This window comes from Grammomys surdaster, unplaced genomic scaffold (genome assembly GCF_004785775.1).
Source record: "Grammomys surdaster isolate TR1022 unplaced genomic scaffold, NIH_TR_1.0 164, whole genome shotgun sequence".
NCBI classification, from domain to species: Eukaryota; Metazoa; Chordata; class Mammalia; order Rodentia; family Muridae; genus Grammomys; species Grammomys surdaster.
Window position 1 is genome coordinate 2,809,556 of NW_021604612.1, and position 21,422 is coordinate 2,830,977.

Below are 21,422 nucleotides of genomic sequence, written 5' to 3' on the forward strand. Positions count from 1 at the left end.
ATTTCAAAAATCTCTTTAAATGGGAGTGGCCTAAATGTATGAGCCAGAGGTCAGAGGCTAGCACCATGCATTAAACAGCAATAAGACCTAACCACATGTTGTGTACAAAAAGGCCGACTGTCAATCCGGAAACACAAGCTAAAGGTGAAGGGGTGGAGAAAGGCGCTGGGTTTGCTCACACAAATCAAAAGTAAACCAAGCAGCCATCGCAGTGAGGAAAATGGTCGTGGACAGACAAACAGGGTTCGCCTTTGGCTCGGTGGGCCAGTCCTCAAAGCCATAGCGTCGCCAGCCTCCACACCGCTGGGTTGCCTGGCGTGAGGAGGCAAAACCAGGTAGATTTGCAGAAGAAAACGGACAAATTCTCTACTGCAGTTGGAGACTCCGCCATCCCCTCTTACTGATAAATGCAGAAGACAGAAAGGCAGGAGAACCTCAAAGACAGGCAGAGCCTCACCTCCCCCCGCCCCCCATCAGCATCCGCACAGCCCCGCAGTGAGCAACAGGAGGATCTGCATCACGAGCACATGAAACATTCCCAGGCAAGCAGGCCAACTCCTGCGAAGCGCTCGGTGGGCTGTACTGTGCATGCGCACAGCAGGGATGGCGAGAGCCCCAAAAGCTCCAGCTTCAGCTTTAACTCAGGAGAGGGAAGCGGCTGCGCCTTCCTGACCCGGCCTTGACAGTCCCGCTGCCCCCTTGGTCATATTCTATTGACCTCTCGGGCAGCCATGATTCGTGGAGGAGGATGGCAACCGGGTGGGGCTACTTGGAGGTGTGAGCACCTGCAAGTCTCTCGGGAATCATCATCTTCCGTTTCTCAGGGCGCTGGCTGAGCGCCAGGCCCCACGCTGGCACTGGCCACTGACAATCTCATTGAGTCACTGGAGCCCGTCCCCACTGGCTTTCTTCTTTCTCTCCGCAAAACCTTTTCCACCCCAGCCTCGAGTGGCGTCTCTAGCACAGTGCGCATGTGACCCTTTCTGTGTTGGGGGCCAGTGTCCCGTGTGTGTGCTGTCCTCCAGACACACGTGTGGCTAAGGACACTTGAAATAAGGCTCGAGTGACTGAGGAACTGAGCCGTGGTTTACCCTGCCCACCCCCACCCCCCAGGAATCATGGTGTCGTTATTACAAACACAGGGAAAGCAAGAGACTGCACAACTGAAAAATGTCACATGGTCACTTCACCTTCCAAGAGCAAGCTTGTCATTCGGAGACTGTCCCACACATCCCCCGACCTTGAGGACACCTGCCCAGAGGCACCTGATGGGAATTTGCTGTGACAAAAATGCTGGTGAGGACCAGCTACAAGACCAGGAGCCCTAGGAGTGCAGAGATAGCCTCCCAAAGCATTTGCTGAGGGGGCGGGGCTTAGAGGGGGCATTCTGGGGAGGGGGCGGGGCTTGAGAGAGAGGGCTGGGGCTCCCAAGGGGAGGTATGGAGCACCTGGGGAGGGGGTCACGTTAGTAGCTGGACTGAGTCTGCATCCTCACCTGAGTTCAGCCATGGCTGTCTACACAGCGGCTGTCTTTGCGCTCTCCCCAGGAGCGAGCAAGTGGGACTCAGGTGTCCTGGCTGAACTGAGTCCTACATAGTACAGACGTCTGACGTCCAAGGGGTCCGAGTTACTTCCTTCCTGTTCTGTTCCGTCTCCAGCCACCACCGTTTGTTATGGGGGAGTGGGCAGGAAGAGGCAAAGACTAGGACTCAGGCCTCTTGTCTTCAGACCCAGACTGGAAGACACAGGTCAGCAGGGACAGACGCAGGTCCATGACAGACTCAGGGAGACTACAGAGCGAGGAATCCACGGGACCGGGGGAGGGGGAGGGATCACTTCCTATTTTCTACCTGCCTCTAAAAGTCAACTGTCAGCCAGCCTTTGGGTGGGCTGCACGCCCACGTGTTGTTTGGCCTGGAAACAGGTTTAAACTAGACAGTGGTGCGATCCCCCTGCCATAGCTGTGACCACTCCATTTGCAGGCTGGGCAGGGCGCATGGGCTCCCGAGCATGCTGAGATCATCACTGAGCGCGGCTGGTCCCATGGTCTCTGTGTGGTCCAGACAACATCACACCGACACGGGCCTAATCCCGTGTCCTACTCGTGGTGGAGGGAGCTGGGCCTTACATGGTCGCTGCTGGGCGGGTCCTATCTCTTCCTCATGACCCGGGCCTTGCCTAGCCTCGGCCCTGGGCAGCTTGCTTAGGCCCCAGGAGGATCGGCCAAATGCTCACGTGTGAGGCTCTCTCTCAGATGTGGGAAGAGTTTTTACTCAGATGAGACACTTTAAGCCCACTGGGACCCACACTGTAGAAGTTAGAGGTAACTCCCGGGGCTCTACAGCAGGTCAGAAGCGAGAGGCGGGGCTCCTGCAGACAGCACCGTGTCCCTCCTGTTAGCATTCTGTCTAAACTCCGCCTCCACAGTCACCTGGCAACACCCAGGCATGCTCCTCCCCACAGTTACCTGGCAACAGGCAAGTAGCCCTGCCCACTATAAAAGGGGCTGCCTGCCCCCTCCTCTCTCTCTTTCTGCTCCCTTGGTCCCTTGACCCCGAGCCTGCAGGTTCGCCGTCCCCTCAGCTCCCAAGCTCTGGTCACATCTAGACAGAGTTTTCAGGGCCCTGGTCACACCTGTGTTAGACTGAGGCTCTGCTGGGAATCCCTCTGGGCCTGGACGCTGACCTCACTGCTTCATTGTCCCAAAGAAGATGTGTATTTGTCTCGGGAGCACTAGTGAGCACACGAGCGGTCCCATCCAGGCGGCTAGTCCTCTGCAGGGAGCACGGGGGAGAGGGAGTGGCCACATCTAGTTTATCCTTGAACTCCTGTCTCCTCTGTTCAGCTCGGCGATCACTACTCTATCTATCCGCTTGGACCTAATTCAGTCATTACCCGGTTTTCAGTTAATCCACACGCAAGTGCACAGCCAATTCCGTGATCACACCAACCACCCTTTACGTTTCCCATATAGGGAGATGCCGCCGGTGCCTAGATCCACAATTCGAGAACACAGAGGGCGTTCACAGAGTGCTCTCAAGCTTCTAATCTCAACCTGCCTCGGGGTCTGCACCCTGAACTCTGAGCCCAAAATGTGCCCGTAACAGCTGGAATCCAATGCTTGGATTGGTGTAGGAATTGGTGTAGAGGATTCAGGGGGAGTGGAGGAGGGTAGGTTTGAGAGGCGATTACTACAGCTCTCCTCTTTTGTTTGAGGGTTTCCGATTCCCAGTGAGATCAAGGTAAGCAATCCCTTCCTGTGGTTTCAGACTTAAGACCCAGGGAGGGTCTGAGAGCCCAGGGGAAAGAGCGGGCGACCTTCTGTCATGCCTCAAGAACTCGGCCAGAACCCTAAAGTCTAGAACTTCCTACTCATGTGATTCCAGAGGTCAGACTGCTGACAGGCCAAGTGTGATTCCGGCCACAGTGGGCGGCGACACTCGGGTGCAATACCAGAGATGGGACATCATGGGAGAGTGTGCCCAGGGCAGTCGGTGTGCGCCCTCCAGAAGCAGAGGGAGGGGCTTGTGCAGTCACAGGGAAAGGAAGGGTGTGCAGAAGTCTGGCTCTTACACTGCTTCAGAAACCCTGTTGTAGGCCTTGTGGGCCTCAGGCTTGTGTTCTCTGAGTATCGGCGTCCTTCCTTGCTCCGCTATTGAGACCGGAGCTTTCCTAGGGGTCCAGATCTTTCCTCTGCCTCGGGGATTTTCAAAGCACTGGGTCATATTTGGCAGCCCATCTGTTGTATACGGCACATGGGGTTTGGGTTTTGGTTTGGGGTGTGATTCAATGGAAGGACTCTCAGAGGAAAGAACCCGGCGGGCACAGCCTTGAACACAGTGTTCTAGCGGATGCCGGGTGGTGGGTGAGAATCTGCATACTGCGCCGTCAGGTCTGCCAGCCCCAGGATTCAGGATGTGAGGAGTTTGGGACAAAGCTGAGGACTGATAGCAAAGAGAAGTGTGACCTTGGCTGAGTTCGACTCCTCACTCACCCAAAGAGCCTGGAATCTGTATCCGAGACCCAGGATGCTGCCTATAGGCAGCAGATCCTAAAGGCCACGCCCTCCTCCTCACAACTCAAAGACAACTATAGCATGCCTGGACTCCAGGCATGCCCATTCCATTCTCTGACACGAGAACTTCCAGCTGCCTTTCCTGTTTATTCGATTCAGTGTCCGGTGCAAACACTGGCAGGTCCCTGCTTCCTACGCCTGCCCGCCTCCAAGTCCTAACCACAGTCTTGAGAGAGATTGTTGAAGTTGTCGTCACTGCTACACTTACATTTAGTGTCTTAACGGTATGGGAATGTGTGGGGTTGGTATGAAAATCCAAATTTTTCTGAGTACCTAACATCACGCTAGATGCTAGGAAACAACTCAGACACTCGGTGTGGGGTTCCTTGCATCCCAAGGCCCGTGCATCGCAAGGGCTCCACGCTTATAGGAATGGACTCAGTAATGGTCAGGAGAGGAGGGTGTCTATAGTCCCCCATGTTCTTAGACGTGTCTGCGACTGAACATCGGAGAAAGGGGAAAGGCCGTGGGTGCTGTTAAGGAGAAAGGACAGTGAATGAAGTTAACGTCACGGGCAGAAGGTTCTAGAGACGGATGGCCTTGCAGAGAAACAGCATGACAGACATCCCTTCCCCATCACAGCTATGGAATTGGGCTGATGGGAAACTACAGGGACCAGCGACCTCCCTCCATCCCTACTGCAGGAGGGAGGGTGAAGGAGTCCAGGCCCACGACTGAGGACTGCAGACATGAGGGGACACTGGTAGTGTCTCGAGGTGAATAGTGTGGGGTAACACTGTCCAAGGAGCAGCAAGGCCCTGAGTTCTCTCCTCCATCTCCCCCTGCTCTTGGTCCCTGTGGCCACCTCATCCACACTACTGCTCCTAAGACTCAGAAGATCACTTGGCAACAGTGGAGACTCAGAAAGAGCCTGTCTGTGTGTCAGCTTCCTCTGCCCTACCTCCCCTCCCCTCATCTTAGATAGGAGTCCCCACTTGCAGTTCCTCTTTCTCATGTTTATGACTCTCATCGTGAGGGATCTGGTCCATCCAGACACTTGACCTCCCGGGAAGGCAGCGAGTTCACTGTCTCTGCAGAGACCCTTAGACTCTTGCTAAGCAGAGCCCTGGTTTCAGACACCAGGCTACAGCACTGAGTAGGAGCCAGGCAGGAGCTCTTCATGGGGACAGGGGCGGGACAGCTGTGGGGTGTCAGCATTTATGTCAAGGTTCAGGAGAGGGCCTGGGCCACTGGGTGCTCAGCATGTGAGTGTGTTCCGCTTTCCAGACAGGGAGGGAATTCTGCAATGTGCTTCTCAGCCGCCTCTTGCTGGAGACGGCAAAGGGTGAGCGCGAGGTGAGGAGGGGTGAAGGGCAGGAAGGGAGTGTGATGAGGGTGTGGTGAGCAGAGGCAAAGGACTCCCATGCCCCCTACCTCTTCCTTGGCTTTCAAATTGAGGAAACCAAGATCAAGGAAAGAGCCACGGTGGCTGCTCTTGTGTCAAGGCCGGAAAGGTCAAAATCATAGGAAAATCCATGAAGTGGACGCCCGTCCTGAGAAATCCTCCTCCAGCACAGAGACTTGTTTCTGGTTAGAGAGACAGGTACACTGGGAGGAGGGGATCAGAAATAAAATTCGTCCTTGGGGAAACACAAAGAGCTAGCCCATATTTAAGTGCAGGCTTCAGGATGGCCCCTACGGAGGGCACTGCATGGCTTCACCCAGTGTTCAGCCTCTGACCCTGGGGACCCGGGTTCATGGGAGTCAGCTTCTCCACCCCAGTGTCCTACAGATTCCTTTCCCGCTGCTTCAGGCACCCTGACAGCTGCCCAGGAAGCCCGGCCAGTGAGAACCCAGGCAACCTCACTGTTGGAGGACAGTCATGCTCTTCCCACACACGACACCTTAGCTAAGGTCACAAGACGGAACTTGGTGGCTGTTGGATGTTTGAGTGGCAGGATCTCTGAGGAACCTTCTGGAAATTCACAGTCTCCCAGCCTTTTCCTCCTCCTCTTCCTCCTCTTCCTCCTCCTCTTCTTCCTCCTTCTCTTCCTCCTCCTCCTCCTCTTCCTCCTCCTCCCTCTTCCTCTCCTCCTCCCTCCTCCCTCCTCCCTGGTCTCTGCATCTGCCCTGCCCCCCTGCAACTGTCCGTGCTGCTGAAAACACCTATAATGAGTACCACCACCTTAGGAGATCAGTGATCTGCATTTCTGGCAATTATAGCCACTTGGCCGTATGGCCTCTCCTCTCTGTAAAATAAGGTCTGCACTGCTTAGATTGGCCACATTTCATGGACATTTAGGGTATAATGTTGTGTCCGATTCTTTCATATTTAATGCTGCTCATGTGTCTGTTCTATACAGAGTGTAAATTTCTGGGAGGCAAACCTCAGGCCCAGGGAGCCTCCTCTGAGGTCCACCAAACAGTTTCAGTTTCAGGTAGAAACTATGCCAACCTCTTAACATTCATTCCCCCATCCCCCATGTGTAGATCTTGAGGGAAACCACACAGGTTACATACTCCCCCCACCCCACGACAGGACACTCTTGGGGCCACCTCAGCAACAAACACCGCAGGAAAGCTGAATTACAGCCTTAACACAGCTGAGAATACTTGTCAAAACCTGACATCACTAAGAGCAATTTAGACTCGGAGACGTTCAGAAAGGAGAGACTGGGATGTCAGAGTGGGACGTCCCTAGGGTGGGGGTGGGGTGGGGCAGCAGAATCCCTGCTTTGGGGTGCTGCCTGGGCTGCGCTAGAGAGTCATCACCATCAAGTTAGTTGGGACATTTGATGGCAGAGGGATGTGGCAATAGCAGGACCAGGATGGTTCAGAAGAAACCTGGAGTGCTGGTGCCAGTGGTTATGGAAGGAACTTTAGAGAGGTGCCCCGCCCCTGACTGTGCAGGGCAGAGACGGGATGAGAGTTCCCGAGTGAGTCCAGGCAGGCAGGAGGCAGCAGGAAGGAACATCCTCAGAACAGGGAAAGATGGTCCCAGCCAGGCTTCTTCTCATACGAAGTGTCTGGTCAGAAGAGACCACACAGACAGGACAGCTTTGCGTCCACTACCAGGGAACCACAGCCACGGAGCTACTTTGTCCCCAGTAATCAACATTAACAGTTCATCTAAGGCTGCCCGGTGGAACCCGAGCACACTCACTGTGGTGGGGCCATGGGACTACGTTAGGTTTGAGCCACATAGGAGCCAAGAAGAACATCGGTTCCTCAAGAGGACCCTTGCAGCTGATGAAAGTTGTCTGGAAGTGGGGACCTAGAGTAGACTCTACTCTCCAAGTTACATTCTACAAAAAGAAGACACTAACTTTTGGTGCAGGACTGCAATGCAAAGGCAGGAGTCTGGGTCAGCTACACGCCATTCTCTTAACCAAGCACTTCTTCAGGGTACCCACTCTATTTTAACAGCTTCTGTGGGGTGAGAAAATCTGGGAAAAGGAGTGAGGGCAGCTCTCGGGAGGGGGTCCACAGCATCGTCATGGACTCTGGTTGATGCTCCGTGTCCTCAGGGAGCCAAATATATTTCTTCTATCTGGTCCATGAGACCTTTGTGACTCTGGGCAAGTCACTTCATGGACTGTCAAATACATGATGTTCCACTCGCGGTACAGGGCTGGTGTGGGGGCCACAGGGATGACAGTTCCTCCCAGGGAACTCCACAAAACCATGCTCATATGAACTCTGAACCTACCAAGTCCCCCCTCCCCCTGAGTTTCCTGGCTAGAGGAAACACCCTCACATATCTGGCTCCCTCCAGATATGTAGTACAGGCTGCTTAGGCATAGCCAGGAAGCACCAGTCCGTTTTCCTCAGACTTCAAGTGCAATCAATACATTAAGCTTTATACACTGAGAATAGTAGATAACCAAAGGAATGGAATGGCCTAGTAAATAAGCACCATCTGAGAAGAGAACATAAAGCCCCCTTTCCCATGCCCGAAGTTTCTAATGAAGACTTGACCACAGGCCAGCATGACCTTTTCTCTCTAAAAATTATTCCAGAATCTGCCCCTTGAGTGGTTTGCCCTACACTGCAAGACCTTCTTCCCAATGCAGCTCTGGTTCAGCTGCCCCCCACCCTTCTGAGGCAGCAGGGGACAACAGAAGGGTATCTGGGAAGCTTTCCCTGGACATCCATGCTATTGTTTTAAATATGTTGTCTAAGCAGGTGGCTCAAGGGTACAAGATGCAAAGATGCTAAGACATTCAAACAGGATGACCCAGAAAGGTACTGCAGTGACGGCAAGAGGTTCTGCATCCTTGTCATGGGAATCCAAGACAGACCAGGAGGCAGCCAGCAAGGCCATCCTACTATCTACCCCAGTTCAGAGTTTGCTGGACTAATCAGAAAATGCCCTTGGCATAGTAGCAGGCAAGTCCTGCGAGCCAGAACTCGAGCAGGAGGCTACACACGCAGAGTGGTGTAGCTGCAGCCGCTGTTCAGCCTCTCCTGTGTCCAGGCTGCTTCAGTGGCTTGATCAGGCCTAGTCATCCTGACCCTGGGAGCCGGGAGACTTTCCCTGAACGTCCCTGCCCCAGCTCAGCAGCTCCTCCCTGCAGCTGCTTCTCCATAATGCTCCTCTAGGTTTGGCCGGTTCAGGCAGATCTAATTATTTATTCAACTGTCACATGGGCAGTTGGTCGGAATGTCCTGGGTTCCGGGCCAGTTGGGCATCAAACAACGGTGGTCACCTGACTTGTTTTTTTTTTTTCCTGGCACATTAGAATTTAAGCATGTCCAATGAAGAGGACACCAGGTTACTAGTCCCTTGAGCCCACTGTCCCCTTCCAGTGTCCAAATAACTGAGGCCCCAGTACGCTTCTCTATAATCCATTTTTATACACGAAGAAACAAATTCCAAGGTGACTAGTTGAGCATGTGTGTGGAGATCTGTGCTAATCTCCTGGGCTCTACTGTTGCCCCCTTTCCCTCTCTGCATTTTGCTTAATATGTCTCCATTCGAGCAAACCATCCGTTTGTCCGAGTACGTGCTGTGTCCAGTCCCTAGAGAATTACAAAACTGCAGATGCTCTTGAGACCTTTCGATACAGGCCAACGCAAACACACAGACACACAGATGCATATACAGACACACAGACAGACACACACACACATATATACATATATACATATATATACACACACACACACATACATACAATCCTTAGAGAAGTCTGGTCATAAGCTGTATCAGTGATTAAAATTGCATTCAAAGAATTAGGTTATCTCTCTACAGTCTAAATCATGGAAAGAATATTCCTGCACCATTGTCATGCACACTTCCCAGAATGGACCTGACTGTGGCAGAACACAGAAAAGACAAGGACACACAGAGATACGGGGGGACTGAGTGGTCTGAGCTCTAGGCTGGAGAAACAGCAGCACCTGGAAGCTTAGCATGTTTACAGTTTAAAGTCAAACAGGGAGGTGGAGCTCGAGGCTGGCAAGGAGGCAGGGCTATTACCTAAAGATAACCGAGGGAACAGAGTTTATGGTTTACAAGTGAACAAGGGGACAGGTGTAGCTAATCTTTTTTTGTTTGTTTGTTTTATTTTATTTATTTATTTTGGTTTTTCGAGACAGGGTTTCTCTGTGTAGTTCTGGCTGTCCTGGAACTCACTCTGTAGACCAGGCTAGCCTCGAACTCTCGAACCCAGAAATCCGCCTGCCTCTGCCTCCCAAGTGCTGGGATTAAAAGGCGTGCACCACCACGCTTTGGTGTAGCTAATCTTGATTGACACAGTCTCTGTAGGGGACAGTCCTCAGGCCATACGCATCCAGGGTGGAGGAAGCTATGGCGGACAGACCCTGCACAGACTGTCAGCACTTGCGCTTGGTGCTCCCTGGAAGGTTTTGCTATGTCTCTGAATCTCACCCCAGGGGAAGTGTGTTAATGCATTCCTCCCTGGGTCTGGGGCTCTGGAGTCTTTGACGTGGCTGGCTCATGTCAACACATGTTCACCAGGACTGTGGTCACTAGGGACCGTCTCCGTTCCCCACATTGAGGACATAGGATAATAAAAGGTGTAAGCCATAACAGAGGAGCTTTTGGTAGGGTCTTTGCTTGCTAGGATAAACCACTGTTACTTAGACAAGCAGAAAGCTCTTTATTTCCAGTTCTGGAGGACAGAAACGTCCATGTTAAGGTGGTCAGAAGGAACTTGTCAGTTTAAAGGCAGAGCCGTCTGTGCCTGTCTGGGCCCGATCTCTGAAAGTTATTGACACGTGTCTGTGTCTGCTTCCTCACGGCTCCTGCAGAAGTCCCTGGCTGACCTTGCCTTCCAGGTGTACCACTCAACTACCCGACTGTCACCGCATGTCCCTGTTGCCTCTGTGTCTCTATGTCCACAGTTTCTTGTTGTCATCAAAGTGCTGGTCACTCAATTTGAGTGCACACCAAATGCAGGACACGCTCTCTGCCATTAAAGGGAACACTCTCCGGATAAAGGCACAGTCACTAATACTGAACATCGGGCACAGACATTGGAGGGCATGGTTTAGTCGATGGCATCCCTGAACAGCCAAGAGTTGGGGCTTGTACATTAGTCAAGCGCCAAGTCGTAGTCAGGAGAGATACATAAACAAGCATCAGGTCTCAGTCGTAGAACAGATACGTAATAAGTAAGCTCCCAAGCACAGGGGAATGGCAGAAAGAAAATCTAGAAAGAAATGACTAGAACTTGTGAACCAGAAGGAGCCCAAAGGCCTCGGATCTTAATTAAACCTTAGCGAGCCAAAATCATCATAAAATGCCCATCATATTGACCTGGTTGGGGCAAGAGAGGCAGAGAACTGACAGGAGCCATTTATCACGTGTAGAGGGTCACTGAAGATCAACCCAGCTAGAGACAGAAGGGAGAAAAATGTGTCACAGATGGGGCAACAGACTCTCTGGTGAATTGTGGGGAATACCTAAGAAGAAATAGCTCTGCCAGTTCTGAAAACGTTAAAGAGCTACCATGTGGCCCAGAAATTCATACACCCAGGAGGAATATAAGTCACACGTTCACCATGCTACTATCTATAATAGCCAAGATGTGGAAAGAAGCCATTGTTATCAACTGGTATATGAAAAAGCAAAACTTCAACCATAAAGGAGATGCAGTGCAGGTGCAGCACAGGTGCAGTGCAGGTGCAGCACAGGTGCAGCGCAGGTGCAGTGCAGGTGCAGCACAGGTGCAGCGCAGGTGCAGTATAGGTGCAATGCAGGTGCAGCACAGGTACAGCACAGGTGCAGTATAGTTACAGTGCAGGTGCAGCACAGGTACAGCACAGGTGCAGTATAGGTGCAGTGCAGGTGCAGGGCAGGTGCAGGGCAGGTACTGGGTACAGTGCAGATACAATGCAGGCACAGTTCAAGTGCGGTGCAGTGCATGTGCAGTGCAGGTGCACACCACAACACAGACAAACCCTCAGTGCATCTTACTAGCAGACACTAAAAACGACAGATTGCACAGCGTGGTGTAGACCTGTTGGCGTGAGATGTGCAGAACACCTGAAACATCTATAGAGATAGTGCATAGCCTTGTGGACAGAGTGATTCTGGGAACGGGGTTCCATACTAGGACGGTGAAAAGTACCCTGAAATAAGGTAGCAGAAGGGCTTTGAAGCTGAAAGCACTAAGAACACGCTTGAAAGTTTATGATTATGAGTTATTTCTGGTTACAGAAAGAACACAGCCTGAAAGTCTGACTTCAAGCACGGGACACTGGATAAACCCTATTCCCTCCCCTCCAGTCCATGTGATGATCACTGTCCCACAGGCCTCGGCAGAGCCAGGGATGAGATGATTGGGCAGCCCAGTGCTGTTCTTTAACCAGAGCCCATTCTGCTGACGATGAATGGCTGTGGGGGGTCACACGGTACATTTTCTTACTGAGGATCTTCCCCAGTCAAATCGCTGGTGACTCGGTGAGAGTCTACCATCTATAGACCACGTCCCACACCTGAGAGTTGCTGAAGAACTAGGCAGTGTAGGGATAGAGCGAGGGGGGACAGTGGTGGCTCTCCCCTGACCCGTGGCCATTGAAAGATGATAAATCCTGTAATGGAGCTCCCCTTCATTTTTGTATCTGGTTTGTTAGTTTGTTAGTTTGTTTGTTTGTTTGTTGAATGGCTCCACTCCTTCATGGACCAAGGAGCACATGTGAGTCAACCTGTGTCAACCGGTCACCTCCATCTACCTGAGAGCCCCGTGTCCCCACCAAGGAGGCTCCAGACAAGAGCAATGTACTGACATTTTCTCTGTTTCCTCCCTGACTCTCTGAAGATCCTGGTGGAGATGGCTTCCTGTGAGGAGGAGGGCCTGTCTATTATGAAGGTAAAGCCGCCCTTGTTTGCGACAGATGTGTTATTCAGTTGGCTTTCTGTCTTTGTTAACCGGCTTCAAGCCTGGCACTATACACAATACACGGGACCTGCAGAGTTGCCTTTGTGGAGGACTGTACGGTGCAAGTGTGCTGCCGACAGATGCCCGGTTGTTCTCACACCGGACACCACCCATTACCAACCTAGCTGAGCAAGCATTTTCCTCTGCATGCCCTTTTCTGCTTGAGAAAGAATTTTGTACGAGCCACCCACCTCGGACTTGAGGGTGCTCTCATACACTGCACCCAGCATTTCCCTAAACACTCTCTGTGCGTCCCTTGGCGGGGAAGGGTCACACCGTTTGTCACCTTTTCCATCTAGCTCTGGTGTAACTGCTGTGACTAACAGAACTGTGGCAACAGGACTCACTCGCCTTATGCTGGCTCCCCCTAGTGCTTTATTACCGTAACGTGGGTGTTCTTCCGGGTCTTCCAAGCTGCCCTTAGGTCTTGCTGGACTCCCATTCAAACCCAGCGTTCTGTAAGGATGAGCTATGCTTCACGGTTGCCGTTTTTTTCTTTCTTTCTTTTTTTTTTTTTTTCGAGGCAGGGTTTCTCTGTGTGTAGTCCTGGTTGTCCTGGAACTCACTCTGTAGACCAGGCTAGCCTCAAACTCTCAAACTCAGAGATCCGCCTGCCTCTGCCTCCCAAGTGCTGGGATTAAAGGCGTGTGCCACCACCGCCCAGCATGGTCGCTGTTTCTAAACAAGCCAAAGCTTCATCCGAGTGAGAACGTCACCCCTCTGCGCCCTCTTGAGCCGTTAGACTGAGGGCCCTCCATTCAACAGGCGCCTTATTCACACGCCTTTTTGCAAAAGCCACAAAGTTCCTTTTCCGTGACCCATCTTCAGCATGAATCCTAAGCTGAATGTTCCCCTGGAATAAGGCCTTGCCCCAGGCAGCAATGGCACCAAATTCTGGTAGGAATCTGAGACTGGAGAATGAGCATGAAGGTTGGTTCTTAGACGGAGAGCTAGCTCCAGCTAGGGTACCACAGGCTGGGGGGTGGGGGGCAGAATTTTCCAGAAGGCACAGTATCTTATCTCAGGTAAATGCCATGTGTTGAGTGCATCTACTGCTCTGAGAACATCCTGAGTACAGAACAGAAAGTGCTCACCGGCTTCCAGATGCCTACCATGTGGTCCTGATGTTGACACTGTTGAGGTATTTTCTGTTCCAGAAACACATGACATTTACCTGAGATATGATACTGCTCTTTCCGAGAAACTCTGCCCGTCAGCCTGTGGTGCCCTAGCTGGAGCTAGCTGTCCATCTGGGCTCCTAGCAGGCTCAGAGGATGGGAGTGGTCCCTGAAATCAACACGCCTCCATTCTGCCCCCGATATTTTTATTGATTCTGCACACTGTGCCCACCGGAAAACCGTAGCTGAGTTTTGATGCGAACATCACTAAATTAGAACCCCCGGTACCTCAGGGAAAAGCTAGCCTTGTGCACGTACCCAGGGGTTAGGAGGGGATTTGAAAGTATGGGAACAGCCCAGAACAGGCGAACAACTCTAGCAGAACGCCAGGTAATGGACAGGTAAGTTTTTCTCATTGCTGGACTTTCTGGGTCTTTGCAATACCGCAGCTACTACAAAAAAAAATGCTATGTATATTAGTATATTATATTGCTTTAGGTAAGAGTAACCATTCAGAACTTAGTCTGCTACCCACCTTTCACGTCCCAGGTTGTTCCTGGTGCAGAGGACACTGTGTCCCCCTCTCCCGAGCTGCTGCTCTGAGACGGACCCAGCTCTGTTTATCAAACCCACAGCTGGATTTCTCGCTTATCAGATGTGGAGGCAGCAGCAATCCCGGGCCACTGAAGAAGCAAACTGAGGGTTGAATGTTTCAACTCCCCGGTCCCACTCGAAGGCTTGCAATGATTGCCCTCTGTATGGTTGAAGGCTCCCAAGTCTTCAGAGCCCAGGAAGCACCTGAGAGTCCAGGGGCAGGGAAGAGCAGGGTAATCACTACGATAGTCTGCTTTCTCTGACATAACAAAATGCCTCTTGAGGGGACTTTATAAACTAGAGGGAAATTTAGGTCATGATTTGGGGAGTTCAGGAGCACACCGTGGACATGTGCTTAGATTTCATGACGACTCCCGGGTCATTACGACATACATGAGAGGGACATTCATGAGAGGGAGATTCCATAGCAATAAAGTAAGCGCACAGGATTGAGAGAACTGGTTTGCTCCTTTTGTTTAAGGATGCTAACCAAGGTCTGAGGAAAGTACACCAAACCCATCATAGATAGGGCAGTGTCTCCAGTATCCTAGTTACCTCCCACTAAGCTCTTCCAGTTGCCACACATAGGGGTCCACACCTCCAGCCTCTGAATATTGCTGGTTAGAGCACGCCTAGACCACAGCACCCACCATGAACTCAACAGCCATGGAAGGAACGGGCAGGGCTCTCTCCACTAACGCTCTTTCTGATGTTTATGTCCCCGAAGATCAGTGTGTGCACAGACCCTGGATCTGAAGCCACGAGCATGGAGATACTACAGGTAGAGAAATTCCTTGGGGGTGGGACCCTGTGGGCAAGGTTTCCTGAGGTGGGGGGGGGGGGTTGGGCACACCCAGTGCTCTGAGACTAAGACCGAGAATATAGGCTAGAGGCATACAGGAACGATTTTTCTTTTTCCTGCCATTACTTTACTGACATGTGAGCCGTGGGCCTCTGACATCAAGCATACCATTAGTAAACCTTATTTAGTTAAAGATAGCCCTCCCCACCAGCCCTGCTGGTCTTGGTTCAGACTGTGCCACCGATCACGATCACGGCTTTTTGAGTGTTGATCGGGTTGACACTCCTCCCTCGGGAACTCTGTACAATTTGCATCTGGATTCCGGTCTTCTCTGTTGACCCAGCATGGGGCAGATCTAGTGGGGAGGGCCTTGCTCACAGGTGGCAGTTGGCCATAGAGGTGACTTGTGACCCAGGCGGAGGGTGAACGGTCAACACCCCTAGCATTTGAAAGGATCCCCCACGTCCTCTGCTCCGGAGTCTCTGTCCACTCACGGTTTAAAGAGCAGTGTCACAGGAGGAGAGTCCTGCGTAGATCTCGGCTTTTTTTGGAGCAGCAGAAACACTTCCTCGGTTGTTATTTCCTGTTGTTATTATTCTTCCCGGGACTAGTAATAATACCCAAAGCTAGCCCGCGCTGAGATGCCTTTGCAGCCACCCAATCATAGAGGATAGCCTGCCTCATCTCTGGGAGTCAAACAAAGATCAGCCAGGGGGTTTCTAGGTGACAGGTCATAGTGGTTTCTGCTTTACCCAGCCCCACTCCTCCAGACAGATGACACCGTCTGCCTTTCCTGTCCTCAGACTGCTCGTTGCTATGACAGCTGGCTCTTCCATGGCTCAGTGCAAACACCACCAGGCCCCTTCTCTCCGGGTCCCTCCATCAACATCCCCCTCCTGTAGGATATAATTACAATGCTGGGGACTTGCACAAGGTTGGCGTCACCCCCTCGACTCGTTCTCAATATTGTCTACCTACCCAACCATTGCGAAGGTTCACCGCCTTCCCAGTCAGTCCCTCACCTCATCCCACGCTCGAAAGCCTCCCTCAGTATGCAGTTTGGTTGTAAATGTCTCCCACAAGACACGACAGACCCCTAGTCCCTTAACGGGTCTTGAGGTTTTGGGTGGAAAGCTGGTGAGCTGAGTGAGTGTGTGAGTGAGCGAGCAAATGGGGCAGCCCTGGTCTCTCCGGCAATGTCTCCACATTGGAGGAACCCTTGTGAGTGGGCACCAACACACACTGACATGCAAAAGGAAGCAAGACAGGGCAAGACAAGCAGTTTGAGAGAGAGCAGGAGGGAGGGAGGGAGAGATTGATTCACAGAGACCTTGGCTGAGTCCTGCAAGGCCAGGGAGACACAGGCCATGCCCTGGTGAACACAGTGTGCGCTCTGTCTGGGCTGGAGAAACACCCTGGATTCCGGCCACCATCCCCAGTGCACAAGCAAGGTGACCGAGGCTCTAACACAAGACTAGGGATTCAAGGAAGAACTGAGTTCTGCGCCTGGGCTCCGAGACACCAGGGGCAGCGGGGGACATGAACCCTGTCCTCCTTCTCCCAAGGCCACGCCACCATGGTCTCTGTCCTGGTATATCCAGAAGTATGTGTCATGGATTCTGAGGATTAGGAAAGAGAGAACAGAAACTGGTATGTAAATCATTGTCTCCCCTTACGTCTTTTCAGTTTTAGAATTTTTGTTTGGTCTCTATCATTGTTGGCATTTATCATTCCATTTTTATAGAAGTATCCCAGGTACCACCCAAGCCTAGCTTGTCCCCTTTCTCTTCCCACATGGTCTGCTGTATACTTTCATAACGCACGCACACACGCATGCACGCACGCACGCACGCACGCACGTGCGGGCACACACCACATAGTAGCTCACATACAAATATGACTGGGGAATAATTCTTTAAATTGCATTTGAAGTGAATTGTATACTTCAGTGGATTCTATTTCAAATAAGATTTCCTTCAGATATCTTTACTGAAAAAAAAAAAAAAAAAAAAAAACCTTTGGTCGTACTTCACGATTCCTATAACAAAGCATAAAGCTGTAGGTCCCAGAGAGAGAATAGCATGTTTTGAGATTTTAGAAAGTACAAGGGCAGGGAGCATCGCAACGCCTAGCTTCAGACAGTATCAGAGAGCCAGAGAGCCAAAGAGAACATAAGGAAGGAGCAAAAATGCAGCGAGACTAACGGAACGGAGGAGGAGGTCTGAAACCAACCAACCCAAGACTTTCTGCAAAGGGCGCCGGGGAAATTACGCATGCTGGTACGGAACGAAGCCAATGCTGCCTCCTCGCTGAGTTCAAGGAGCCAGCGAGCAGTGTCGCTAGCTCCTTGAACTCAGCGGCTAAAAGCACTAACCTGATGCTGTCACCTGCAAAGTGCAGAGCCAAGAACCGGGCAATACAGTTTTTTCTTTTTCCTTTCCTTTCCTTTCTTTTCTAACCACACACAAAAGTTTGGGGCAGAGCACATTCAAAGCTGTCCTCCAGCTCTTGTGACCAGCGGGACACAGGTTCTACACGACCACGGTCTCCTCAGCCCCTTAGCGGTGAGATCTGGGAAGAAGGATGAAGGGGATCCCGAGCTGAAGGGTCCATAGGAAACTCTGGTTTGAGACAGCAGCCCCTAAGGATGTGCGTTACGTGCAGTGGGTCTCCTGTCTCCTCGAGGAGTGCCTTCATGCGGCCAGGGCAGATGGATCCACGCTCCACTGCTTTCAAGACTGGACGGAACCACAGGAGTATCTGCTTACTTCTGTACATAGTTCTGCCAGGTCACTGCGTGTTTGTTGGGGAGGAAACAGAGAAGGGGCTTCCCCTAAAGTATAGAAAAGCAGTCGCATTTCCGTGAACACAGCAGATGCCTGTGCACATTCAGGAACATCTGTTGGTGTCTGAGCTGAGCAGTTAGCTTTTTTATTCTCAACACGATAGTTCTTAACCCTCCATCATGGTATTTCCATGATCAAGAAAAAAAAAGGTGGCAGACTTTTTAAAATTTTAACTCGTTTTAACACACAGGACCGGGGACGACTCGCTGGCTAGCAAAAGGCACGAAGTTCAAACCCCACCATAAAAGGAAAAGCACCACATGCCCAGTCTAACAAGTGTGGGTCTGGGACCCAGCTTTTGAAACCAAACATGCCCTCTTACATGGCACTCTTGGACATGGGGAACACACTTCTCTACCCAGTACTAGAACAGCAAACCCATGGGCTGGAGAGATGGCTTAGAGGTTAATAGCACTGGCTGTTGTTCTTCCAGAAGTCCTGAGTTCAATTCCCAGCAACCACGTGGTGGCTCACAACCATCTATAATGTACTCACATAAAATATCTTTTTAAAAACAAAACAAAACAAAAAGCAGCCACCCCATAGGTGCCCTGAACATTCTATGATGAAAGGTTACCATGGCAATGAGCAGGCACACGCCTGGCCTTCTATTCCAACTGTGTCTCGGTGAGCAGAACAGTTCACGTCTGAGAGCAGTGGGCCAGGGCTTAGGTTGCTACCTAGACTCGTCTGAGATGGGAAACCTGAAGTGCTGCTGCAGAGGTACGGTCCCTCAGTCCAGAGGGCCCGGCTCAATCTCATGTGATGTATTTCCCTCAAATGTCCCCATAACCTCCCAAATGCTCTACCGGTTTTGAAGCTTTTCATATTAGTTGACGTGTGCCTATAACACCTCCCTCACTGTTTGGCTAGGATGGTTTGTTAGTAGTGTTAGAGTATTTCCTTGTTTTGTACAGTCTTTGAGGGAGGAGTCACAGGACAGCCTGGCCACATGGGAGACACTTGGCACTAACCTTAGTTCATACACACTCCACAAAAGGAGAATGACTAGAGAAACTCTGCCCCAGCCCGCGGGGCGGTGAACTAGGATCCGGGGGACCTGCAAGAGAGAACTGGAGGACATGGAACGCAAAGAACCACGGCTTGTCCATAGTCTGATTAAACCGCTATTTTAATTTTTTTCACATGGGGGTTATATACACATAGAGGCAGGATGTGGGGAGGGGGATGACGCAGGGGCATAGGTGTTCTCAGGGGGAGTACAAATATCTTCCAGGACAGGGTTTTGGCTGGGTGAAGAAGCAGGGCAGAACAGGTCACTATGACTCTGTCCCATAAGATCTGTGATTCATTCGTTCTTATCCAAGCTGGCACTTTCCACCAGGGCTACCTATCCATAAGGTCTATGACTACTTGTTCTTATCCAGGCTGGTAGTTTTCCATCAAGGCTACCAGTCCACAAGGTCTATAAGCTATCTGTTCTAAGGTCAGTGTTTTCCCACAGAGACCAAGACTTTGTGTTAGCAGGCATGTATGGCTGACTTAGGCTTATGACTGACTTAGGCCTTCAGTGTATAAGCAAAGCTGCTTCCAGCAAAACTCTTCTCAATGTACATGGTGAAACCCGAATCCAGGACTGAGGAGGCAGCTCAGCAGGGAACGAGCCTGTAGTAAGTCTGACAATTTATAACCCATGTAAAAGCCAAACAAAGCAGTGTCTGGGTGTAACCCACTGGGCCCCGCCTCTGCTGGGAGCTGAAGGGATAGCTAGCTCATCGCACGAGCATCGAACAAGAGAGAGCCAGTCTCAAAACCAAGGTGAGGTATGATGCTAGACACTGGCCTCTGAGTTCTGCACGCACACAACTGTGGGAATGTGTGTGTGTGTGCGCGCGCACACACACTCAAATTCAACATTAGATTATAACACTTAGATTTCAGAGTTAGAAACAGTGGGATTTCTGTGGAGACAGGCTGAGACTCTGGTGACGTGGCAGAGTGTCCTGAGCTCAGTGGGGTAGTTATTTAATGATGGATGCAGAGAGGGGCTTGGCTAGCATTCAGAAAGTGTCATGTGTGGGGGTCGCAGGCTGAGGCTAAGACAGGTCCATTCTGCTCCTGGCCTTTGGGACCTGGGAGGAGCAAGAGGATGCAGAACCGGGAGGTGCGACAACCACTCGCCCTCTGCCAAGCCTTGTCCAGACGCCCAGGGCAGTATCCATATGGCATAGGTACATAACTTCTCCCACCGAAACCCTGCCACTTCAGGCACATAGACAAGACCAAAATGGAAACTTCCCCATGGCATATAGCTAAAACGTAGGACAAAGGAAGGCTACTGGGAGCTACAAGGGGAAAACAGGTAATCTATAAAGGCAGGCACATTAGCAACAACAATGCAATACAAAACAAAAGCTAATTGTTCAATAGAAATCTTTTTAAAGCCAGAGTGCCTGGAGAAATGTATTCATGCTCTTAAATACCACAACTGCCAACCAACACTATTATACCCAGCACAATTATCTGCTAAAACTGAACAAGAAATGACCAAGCCCGCTCAGTCAACAGGTTTTCCAGCGCAGGAGTGAGGATTAAAAGAAAGATGATTAGAAAATATTGCAGCACGACCCCAGCCAGTCCTGAGGCTAAAGGCAGGTCTGTTTGTTCCCACTTTTCTTTGAAACCCTTTTAATTACATGCAAGTATTTAGGTCAGTTCTAGGTTGAGGAACCAGCAATACAATTGATACAGTCAAGGAACAAACAAGGCAATAAAGTCCCATTATCACCCCCTCATCACACACACACACACACACACACACACACACACACACACATATATATATATATATATATATATATATATATATATATATATATATAATGAATTTATAATCACTTAACCAGCTCTACAGAGGACACTGAGAGAAGAATAAGCACACCCAAGGGACCACAGGAGACCGCACTGAGACAGCCAATCAAAGGAGATCTGAGCAAACACCACAAACTCAACAAATGACAGAAATTAAGACCCAACTTTCAGCAATGATGTCTGAATGTCAATCTTAATTTTCCAATAGATGCTTTTTATTAAGGACAGTCACAGACTGTGTGCAATAAAACCCAGAGCCTGGCCTGAGGTGATGGCTCACCAGTTAGGAGCACTGAAGATCAGGGTTTGATCAACAGCAGCACGTCAGGAAACTCACAAGCAGCCGGGCGGTGGTGGCACACGCCTTTAATCCCAGCACTTGGGAGGCAGAGGCAGGCGGATTTCTGAGTTTGAGGCCAGGCTGGTCTACAGAGCGAGTTCCAGGACAGCCAAGACTACACAGAGAAACCCTGTCTTGAAAAACCAACAAAAAAGGAAACTCACAAGCACCTAACTTAGGGTTTCTATCACTGTGAAGAGACACCATGACCAAGGCAGCTCTTACAAAGGAAAACATTTAATTGGGACTGGCTTACAGTTCAGGGGTTCAGTCCATTGTCATCATGGTGGGAAGAATGGTAGCACACAGGTAGATAAGTTGCTGGAGAGGTAGCTGAGAGTTCTACATCTGGATCCCCAGGCATCGGGAAGAGAGAGCCACTAGGCCTGGCTTGAGCTTCTAAACCTCAAAGCCCACCCCCAGCGACACACTTCCTCCAATAAGGCCATACCTCCTAATGATGACAC

At 51.0% G+C, this 21,422-nt stretch overlaps 1 protein-coding gene across 1 annotated transcript in view; it reads left to right on the forward strand.

Moving 5' to 3' along the window:
- LOC114619584 overlaps nt 1-21,422 on the forward strand; it is a 47,735-nt gene that overhangs the window by 15,647 nt on the left and 10,666 nt on the right. The window contains exons 5-6 of the mRNA XM_028765411.1: nt 5,303-5,371; nt 16,503-16,587. Of these exons, the coding sequence (XP_028621244.1) occupies nt 5,303-5,371; nt 16,503-16,587 (154 nt within the window). The remainder of the gene's footprint in view (nt 1-5,302; nt 5,372-16,502; nt 16,588-21,422) is intronic.